The sequence below is a fragment of the Engraulis encrasicolus genome, chromosome 24 (genome assembly GCF_034702125.1).
Source record: "Engraulis encrasicolus isolate BLACKSEA-1 chromosome 24, IST_EnEncr_1.0, whole genome shotgun sequence".
Lineage (NCBI taxonomy): Eukaryota > Metazoa > Chordata > Actinopteri > Clupeiformes > Engraulidae > Engraulis > Engraulis encrasicolus.
Genome location: NC_085880.1, coordinates 41,799,385 through 41,809,335, shown reverse-complemented (window position 1 = coordinate 41,809,335; position 9,951 = coordinate 41,799,385). Strand labels below are relative to the sequence as shown.

General features: G+C 43.6%; 1 protein-coding gene across 1 annotated transcript in view; it reads right to left on the bottom strand.

The window, feature by feature from the left end:
• Positions 1-3,442: 3,442 nt before the first annotated feature.
• Positions 3,443-9,951, bottom strand: part of slc2a15a (solute carrier family 2 member 15a) — a 52,757-nt gene continuing 46,248 nt past the window's right edge. Inside the window, exons 8-9 of the mRNA XM_063191297.1 lie at positions 6,873-7,000; positions 3,443-5,525 (exon numbers count right to left, since the gene is read on the bottom strand). Coding sequence (XP_063047367.1) covers positions 5,289-5,525; positions 6,873-7,000 — 365 coding nt within the window. The 3' untranslated portion in view covers positions 3,443-5,288. The remainder of the gene's footprint in view (positions 5,526-6,872; positions 7,001-9,951) is intronic.

Sequence of the window (9,951 nt, the reverse complement as noted above, 5' to 3'; positions counted from 1 at the left end):
TGAAGCTGTTTAATGGTTTTATTGGGGAGGCCAGTAAAAAGACTGTTACAGTAATCAACTTTACTAGAAATAAAGGCATGTATTAGCTTCTCCAGATCATGTTTAGACATCAGGCCCCTAAATTTAGAGACGTTTTTTATGTGATAAAATGCAGACTTAGTAATAGCTTTCATGTGACTGTTGAAGTTTAGGTCACTGTCAATGAGGACCCCAAGATTTTTAACTGTTTCCCTTGCTTTCAGTCCCTTCGTTTCAAGGATAGTAGCAATCTTTTGTCTCTCCTCTCTTTTCCCAAATATAATTACTTCAGTTTTATCTGTGTTCAGCTGGAGGAAATTGTGAGACATCCATTTGTTAATTTGGTCCATGCAATGATAGAGTGATTCAAGGGGGGTATAGTCATTTGGGGACATAGATAAGTAGAGCTGGGTATCATCCGCATAGCTATGGTAATTTATGGAGTTATTCTCGATAATGTGTCCCAGTGGGCAACATATACAGATTGAACAGTAGTGGTCCCAGAATGGAGCCCTGGGGGACCCCACAATCCAGAGACATTGGTGATTGAAGTATGTCTTCCAATGGCGACAAAAAAAACGTCTTGTTGTAGGTACGATTTTAACCAGTCGATCACTATGCCCGTAAAGCCAACCCAGTGTTCCAGTCTATGTAGTAGTATAGAATGATTAACTGTATCGAAAGCAGCACTCAAATCAAGAAGTACCAAGACGGATGATTTGCCAGCATCAGAATTCAATCTTATGTCATTCATAACTTTAATAAAGAGCTGTTTTCAGTGCTGTGGTAGGCACGGAAACCTGATTGAAACTTATCAAAATAGCTATTAGAGATTAGAAAAGCAGTTAATTGGTTAAAAACAATTTTCTCTATTATTTTACCCATGAATGGTAGATTGGATATGGGCCTATAGTTGTTTAGTACCAGTGCATCCAGGTTGTTCTTTTTCAGTAAGGGTTTCACAACTGCTTCTTTCAGACAGCCTGGGAATATGCCTGTTTGTAGTGAGGTGTTGATGATCTGAAGTACATCTGATGATATTAGATTTAAGATGGATTTGAAGAAGGCTGTTGGTAAAATATCTAAGTCAGATGTAGAGGAGCTAAGACTTCTAGGAGCTAAGTACCGTTCTATTAAGAATGTCCACATCAACTAAATGAAAATTTCTCATGAGGTTAGGATTTAACTTCACCATAGCAAGCTGGTCTGAATCTTGGGTCGGTTGCACATGTGTGAGTATGTTTGCACGTATTTTTTCAATCTTTCCTTTGAAAAAGGATGCGAACTCATTGCATTTGCTGACTGAGAGGAACTCAGAGGGCATTAGATTTGGGGGCCTTGCTAGCTTTTCCACAGTGCCAAACAGGACACGTGCATTATTAATATTTCTGTTAATTATGTCAGAGAAAAAAGATATGCGCTAAATTCCGTCCAATTTCAACAAATTGCATTGATTTCTATGGGCACAAAACTGCAGAGAAAAAAGCCAAATGGCCAATTTCCCCGTTTTTACCCGCAGACGGCCATCCCAAGTAGCCCAATTGTGCAGGTAACCGGCCAATCTGGCAACACTGGTAGTGGTAATAAAAGGCTAACTCCTGAGGAGCAGAGCATCATGGGGATGCAGATCATTTTTCCTGTGGTGTTTTTTTTTTTAAGGATCAGCAAAAAACAAGAAGAGGGGTGCTGGGAAAGCGGCACGCTCGTCTTACTCTTAATGAAGTATTAAATCAGTGTGTGTGTGTGTGCAAAAGTTTTTTCCTGAGCTGATTTAACCCATTGTGTCCTGGAGCGGCATATACGCTGCATCATTCAAGTTCTTGAGATTTGAGCTGTTTTATTACAAATATGGTGATAGAGCTGAATGAACACATTCTATTGCAAAATGAGGGCTATAGCTTTTAAATGCAACTTACTTCATGTTTTTATGTGCCTCGGAGGCTGAACTATTTAGGTTTTAATAGGGAGAGGGCACCTTTTCCCAAAAGGGGCTTAGGCTGAAATGGGTAAATAAGTCTCGTAACCCCCCCCCCCAAATTAAGAATACACGATGAGACCAGACATTTCCAAGTTGAAAATCGTATTTATTTCTCACATAATGTTATAAAGCTTTGAATTATATCTAATAACGTTTCTGAATATAATAATGCTTGAATGAATACCCATTACAAGTCTTGACAAATCATGAAATAAAACATTAGAAAATAGACTTCTGACTTCTGGTTTCCTTCTGTGTCGAAACAACATTTTGTTCATATAAAATATTATGTATAAAACATACACGAAGACTAGAGACATCATAATGACCTCCTATCTGGGTCATATACTGTACACATACAGACAGGCAGTGGATGATGACAAATTTACAAACTGCAGTGGTTCCTTTCAAACATCTGTAATAGTACGAATACATTATACTGGTAATGACGACGAGACCAAACCAGGAAGGACACAATAGTAAAATCAGGGCCCCAGCACTCGGCACTCGGGGGGCCCCCTCAAGTTGCATTGCTCCCTAACAGCAGTTCATATTCATCAAATATGTCCGCCGTTACGTTTCAGCCATTAGTTACAAGGTCAGGCGCGTCTCCCTCCACACCCGAATTACAGGTAATACATCACTGAAAAAAATAAATGATCTGATTCTCAGCCTGTCAGCATCAGATCACAGTGCTTTCATAATAACACTTACGTCGGATTCTTCAAGACGGCATAAAAACAAGTTACGTGATAAATTAATGTTTTGGGGGGTGGGGTGGGGGGAGTGTAACATGTATTTACAAGTGAATGCTCATGAGAGTTCTCTCATTAGATCACAAACATGAATAAAAAGCAGAACAGCACTGAGATTTGCACACCTCCCCGCCCTCCTCGTTCTCTCTCTCTCTCTCTCTCTCAATCTCTTGCACGCTCTTTTTCTCTCACGCTCCCTGATTCTGTCAAACACATGCACGTACCAACTCCTTCTAAAAATTCCAACAGGGGCCTCAAAACAGCTTCCCTGAGGGTTAACATCTTGGTTAGCACACCACATACAACATAGAAAAGCAGGCAGCAGGTTTTTTTTGTTTAATTTTTGTTGACATACTGAACATATGGTGATCATGCTGCCTTGCGTTTGTCTTTGGGTTAGTTTCGGAGTGGTAAGAAGAACATTGGGATGGCGAAAATGTAAAAAAAATCTTAACCAGCTACTGAGCCTCATTAACTGGTGGTTAACCGGCAATTGATTTATTTTCTTGGGTGGGGTAGGGGTTAACCGGTGGCAGAAAACTTTAGCAGGTCAACGTTGATCCGGTCCACTACCGGTTAAACGGCTACCGGTTAACATCCCTAGTCGCTGGTCATGTAAGCCTTTTGGAAATCATCTTGTCCTACAGATGATTTAGGGGTGAACATGTATATTATAAATCAATATCTACGCCACAGGAACAGAGAAAACGCAAAACCCCAGCTGGACTTTTTAACTGAATAAAAGATCAGAAATTATACAGTTCATTTTCAAATGTACACATCAAAAAGTGGGTTAATACATACATTTACATGTATTCTGTGCTGTGCAGATGTTGGTTTGGCTCAACACTGCGAGTGTGCTTGTTCCACAAAGGACGTGAAGCAGTGCTTTAAAAATCAAATGCAACACTGAAATGGTTGCACGTTGTTGTGCTTGAAAGTGTTGTGCCTGCAGTAACTAAACTTTCACAATTGTAGGAAGACCATAAATCCTCTATCCAAACCTACTTCCAGGCACTTCTGACTGAACATCTAAAAATTCATCTGACAGATGACGTAAACAAGTTTTTAGTTGATTCAAGAGGACACATACATGGGTGCACAGTGTTTGTAAACACGATGTTGTGAGGAGGGGCAAGACACTGGAAGCCAACCATGTGAGGTAATTCTTTGACTGACAGTGATTTCCAAAAATCAGAGGTTGAGTTGTGCACAGCTAGTTTCGCGCAGTCAGGTTAAAACAAAAATGTAGAAAACCACATACATCACCATAGACCCACCATAGGTGGACGTCGTTTGCCTTCCTGGGCGTTAATTCCAAAAAGGTGTTTCATTAGAAATTCATGTTAAATTAACCTGAAGGTAGTGGTAATTCAACAACTACAGTAAAAGCCCCTTGCGTTCTTATTTTCTTAACTACAGTAGATGGTGCCTACAGACTCTCTATTAAAAGGTTCACCAATGTCTTTAGGTTAACTTACCCAGAAATTGGAGTGGACCAAGGGGTAGTCCAAGAACATGGTGAAATGATAAGCCTGGCTAAGTTGACCAACAGAGAGCCACAAACTTGAAGACAGATAGCCTGCTTGCATCACTTAGTTTAGAGAACTGAGGGCTCTTTTATTGGTCGATTTAGCACTATGTCCCAGGTTAACTTCCCCAGGTCTGCTGCTAAAGCTTTAATCTGAACATTGGAATCAGCAGTAGACCTGGTCTGGACTAGCCTGGCCTGCTGTTATGTTGTGTTACGGGGTGGATTTAACCTGGTCCACCTTGGGGTTACGGGGTGGACTTGATTATTCCTCTTAGTGTTATGGGGTGGACTTAGCATGATCAACCTTGATGTTATGGGGTGAACTTGTTCTAATCCACCTGGCTTTTATTATGGGGTGGACTTGGCCTCCTAGTCCCCCTTGGTTTTACAGATTGGATTTAACTTGGTCCCCCTTGGTGTTACGGGGTGGAGTTAGCATGATTCCTCTTGGTGTTATGGGGTGGACTTGGCCTGGTCCACCTTTTTCATGGGGTGGACTTAACTTGGTCTCCCTTGGTGTTATGGGGTGGAGTTAGTCTGATTCCTCTTGGTGTTATGGGGTGGAGTTAGTCTGATTCCTCTTGGTGTTATGGGGTGGACTTGGCCTGGTCCACCTTTTTTCATGGGGTGGATTTAGCGTGATTCCTCTTAGTGTTATGGGGTGGACTTGGTCTGGTCCACCTTTTTTATGGGGTGGATTTAGCATGACCCCCCTTGGTGTTACGGGGTTGACTTGGCCTGGTCCACCTTGGTGTTACACGGTTGACTTGGCCTGACCCCCCCTTGGTGTTACAGGGTTGACTTGGCCTGGTCCACCTTGGCGTTACGGGGGGTGGACACTTGGCCCGGTCCACCTGGCTCTTACTATGGGATGGACTTGGACTGTTCCATCTGGCTCTCACTATGGGGTGGATTCCTCTTGGTGTAAGGGGGTGGACACTTGGCCTGGTCCACCTTGGTGTTATGGGGTGGACACTTGGCCTGTAGGTCCACCTGGCTCGTATTACGGGGTGGACGAGGAGCTGTCGAAGTCGAGCGAGCCGTTCTCCAGCGTGCCGTAGCCGTTCATCTTCTTCAGCTTCATCTGGTCGCTCTCCATGATGCCCTCCTTGCTGGCGAACATCTGGCTGATCTCCACGAAGGTCTTGTTCTTGGTCTCGGGGATGACGGCGAAGACGTACACGGCCACGCCCAGGCACACGCCGCTGAAGACCAGGTAGCAGTATGAGCCAGCTGCTGCCTGAAAGAGAAAGATAAGAAAGAGCATGAGAATCATCCCCTTTGTCATTGCGTTGCATTGGTCACAGTAGGATCCAGCCACTTCCTATAACAGTTACAGGGATGTTATGAGAATCATCACATGACAAAAATATTTTTCATTTTATGTTAAAGGGGTATGCCACTATTTTGGGGCTTAACACAGTTAAAATCGTTGGCCAGGGTTTATAAAGGTGGTAAAGTGTCTTGTTTTTCATGTTAAGCGTTGTCTTGCTTTAAGACAAGTTAAAAGAGGGTTAGACAAGACACTTTACCACCTTTATAAACCCTGGCCAATGATTTTAACTGTATTAAGCCCCAAAATAGTGGCATACCCCTTTAAATCAAATTGAATTGTATTGGTGGCTGTAGCAACCAGCTGCTTCCTGAAGAGTTACTGCCAATAGTATACAGAAGCATACCACCAATATTATACAGTATAACATGCTTCAGCGTCACAGAGCAATTTCTGGTGATTGTAGCATCAACCAGTGGCAAATGGAGGTATTTCATGAAAGCCAGCTAGACATGACCTTTGTTCCTCTCACAGAGAAATGGCTTGACAGTGTTAGCCAAACTCTTGAAGGGACTTGTAGTCGTGGTAGCCAGGCTGGGATGACATAGGATTTGAATCTGCAACCTTCAGATCAGAACAGCAGCTCCCTAACTAACAGCCCTACCAGTCCCTTCAGACTTTACTGCCTGTCTGGTGTTTCGGTCTGAACCTTCTTCAGTGTCAGGCAAACAAAACAACCAGGTGCACTCACTATACAGTATACGAGATTCGAACTTGCAACCTTTCAATCACAAGAGCAACTAGCTAACTAAAGCTAGATTCACATACGTTACTCACTTCTCGCCTATTCGCTCATGGAACGTTCACCAAGCGTTCCCGCAGGTTTAACTGCCAATGCAAAAGTGAGAAGTACTGTCAGTTATCCAAACTCTGCATTCCAATTGGTTACTTGCTTAGTCGCCTTGCTATAAGATAAAATACACATAGACTTCCTATTGACTTAACTCGCTAAGCGAGTAACTAGTGGCGCTGTGTGTGAAAGTAGTTTAACCATTACGCCACAGTTGCCCCAGAGATTCTTTAAGTATGTAGAGATATGTCAACATAATTGGTTTCTATGGGCACCTAACGTGACCAGGTTCCGGTCTGCCTAAAGGGGCGTGTCATAATGCTCCTAGCATTGAATAGAACAGTCCTCAGGTCTGCCTAGGTCTGCCTAAAGGGGGATTTCCCCCCCAATAATAGAACCCGGAAACAATGGGCCAATGGAACCTCTCTCTCTCTCTACTCTCTCTGGTTGCCCCCCATGGTTACCTGCAGGAATGGGAAGATGAAGCCGATGGTGAAGTTGGCCATCCAGTTGAGGGACCCCCCCACGGTGTAGGCAGCCGGCCGATGGGACTGCTTGAACAGCTCCGCCGTGATCAGGAAGGGGACGCCGGCTACACAACAACAACAACAAACAAACAAAAAAACAAAAGCAACATGGTCAGGAGCCAGCAAAACATAAAACCGTATTAGTTTCGGCCTCATAAAATTAGCCATTTAGGAGCCTTGGCTATCTCAGTCTCTGCTGGTAGGCCATATATATACATACCGCCTAACTTCTGCGGAGGGGAGATGAGAAGGGACTTGTCTTGCATGGAAGGGGAAGAAACAAATGCAGGCCAATGTATATGTGAGTGTGTGTGTGTGTGGTGAAAATGAAACATGCATGTATGCATAACACGTGGACGCGTGCATGCGTTTGTGTGTGTTTGTGTTTGTGTGTAAGTGTGTGCGTGTGTGTGTGTGCGTGGCGGACCAAGCGAGGAAGCGGCTCCCTCCCCATAATGCCACAGTTCACAGAGGGAGGAGGGTAATAAAAGGGGCTTTACGAGCTGCTCGTTATCTCAATATGCAAGAAGTAGGACCTGTTCCAGTGCTTAACTCCTAATCCCTTTTGGTTACAAGTGAAAAATAAGCAGGCGCAAGGTGTTATTTCAAATCTAATGAATTCAGGAAGCAAGCGCGAGCAGGCTGCTTCATTATTTGTGCATGATAATTGCGGTGCGAGCCGAGGAGGAAGGAGGGAAAGAAGGAGAGGAGGAGAAAAGGAGGAGGAGGAGAGGCAACACAGCCTGCCTGCTACGAATTTGCTAAGGAAGCTTTTCGCTGGTAATTCATTGTTTCGCGTCGGAATTTTTCGGTCTTAAAAAGCCATATTCATCATTGTTTATGAACAATGAGCCATAAAAAAATTCCTAATTAAAGACGTAATTACAGTGATAAGAGACTGCAGCGGGTGTGAATGAATTATAGATTTTTGTTTGCGGAGGCGCGGGCTCATGCATCAGCGGTGTAAAGCGCCAGCCTTCACATTCATCATCTTCCCCACACACACGCCGCACACACACACACACACACACACACACACCGCACACACACACACACACACACACACACACACACACACACACACACACACACACACACACACACACACACACACACACACACACACACACACACACACACACACACACACACACGGCAGCGGCGGCGGCTTCCCGGATTTCCGTCGCAGTTGCAAGAGGCATAAACTTTCCGCTCATTAGAGATACAAGATACAGCACAGCCTCAGTAGATGGGGAGAGGCGAACATGCATCCCAACCGCACACACAACACACTCCACTGTGTTGTGCAGGAGTAGATACTATGCACATATTACATAGCCTGGGCTAAAGCGACTGCTGACTCCGTCAAACAGCCAAAATCTTTGGGTGGAGTCCAGGTGGAGTGGTTCCATAGAACTTACTTACTGTATCATTAGGTGGACTACATAGGATGGCGTCGCCAGGCTACATATTACACACCAGGGCTATAAATTAACATCAACCATCCTGCCAAATGCTGGTAAAATTTCAGTTTGCCTGGTGGGAAAAAACAACTTACTAGCCACTTTGACCCATNAGTGACTGTGTGTTTGGCTAGTGAGATTAACATCATCTACCAGCCATTTTGGGGGTGCATTTATATGGCAAATTGCCTGGGTTAGCGACATTATATTTATTTTTATATAGACACCCATCATCGCCACACCCGGCTCCACTGTGTTGTGTAGGAATGGATACTATGCACATATTACACTCCTATTACACAACACACACCCAGCTCCTCTATAACACAGCCCCAGTAGATAGAGACGGAGACGGAGGCGAAACAAACATGCATACCAACCCAACACACAACACTCACCCTGACTTGGAAAGCGGTGGGGCCATTAATATGACAAATTGCCCGGGTTAGCTATATTATTTTAATTATATTTGAAATAAAGCGTTGGGTATAAGCTAGGTTCATTTCAAAAGTGGTATGGACATGATGTCCCCATCATCCGCACTTAAAATTATGCCCGTGCACACACCCCTCACCACCACACCCGGCTCCACTGTGTTGTGCAGGAGTAGATACTATGCACATATTACACTCCTATTACACAACACACACCCAGCTCCTCTATAACACAGCCCCAGTAGATAGAGTCTAGAGATGGAGATGGAGGAGAAACAAACATGAATCCCAACCACACACACAACCAGGGCCGCTGCCAAGGTTTTGGAGGCCCTAAGCAAAGTTAGCATAACTGGTCAGGAGACTCCCCTCATAATATTAAATTTAACCTAATAATAACCTAAATTTATGGGGGCCAAAGTGGTTGAGGCCCTAAGCGCTCTGCTTACCCTGCAGCCCTGCACACAACACACAACACTCACCCCTCACCACCACATTCAGCTCCACTGTGCTGTGCAGGAATGGATACGATCAAGGCTCAAAATTAACTTTTTTTCATCACAAGCTAAAATGGCTTGTAGCGGTTAATCTCACTAGCCAAAAACATACTCCCTAATGGGTCAAAGTGGCTAATAAGTTGGTCTTTTCTACAAGCCAAATTGAAATTTCACCAGCATTTGGCCAGTTGGCTGGTATTAATTTAGAGCCCTGGATACAATGCACATATTTTAAAGGGCCACTGTGTGAGCTTTTTAGTTGTTAATTTCCAGAATCCATGCAACCCATTCACTAATGTTACCTTTTTCATGAATACTTACCACCACCATCAAATTCTAAGTATTCATTATGACTGGAAAAATTGCACTTTTCTTACATGAAAAGGGGGATCTTCTCCATGGTCCGCCATTTTGAATTTCCAGAAATAGCTCTTTTTAGCTGCAAAAATGACTATACTTGGACCCTACTAGAAAATATTTGTTTATTACTTAGTAAACTTTCATGTAAATATCAAATCTGGCGATAGCCAACCCAGTTTCAATGAGTAGCATAGTTGCAGTACCTTTTTTGACCATTTCCTGCACAGTGTCCCTTTAAAGTGGAAATGAAGCACTGACAACT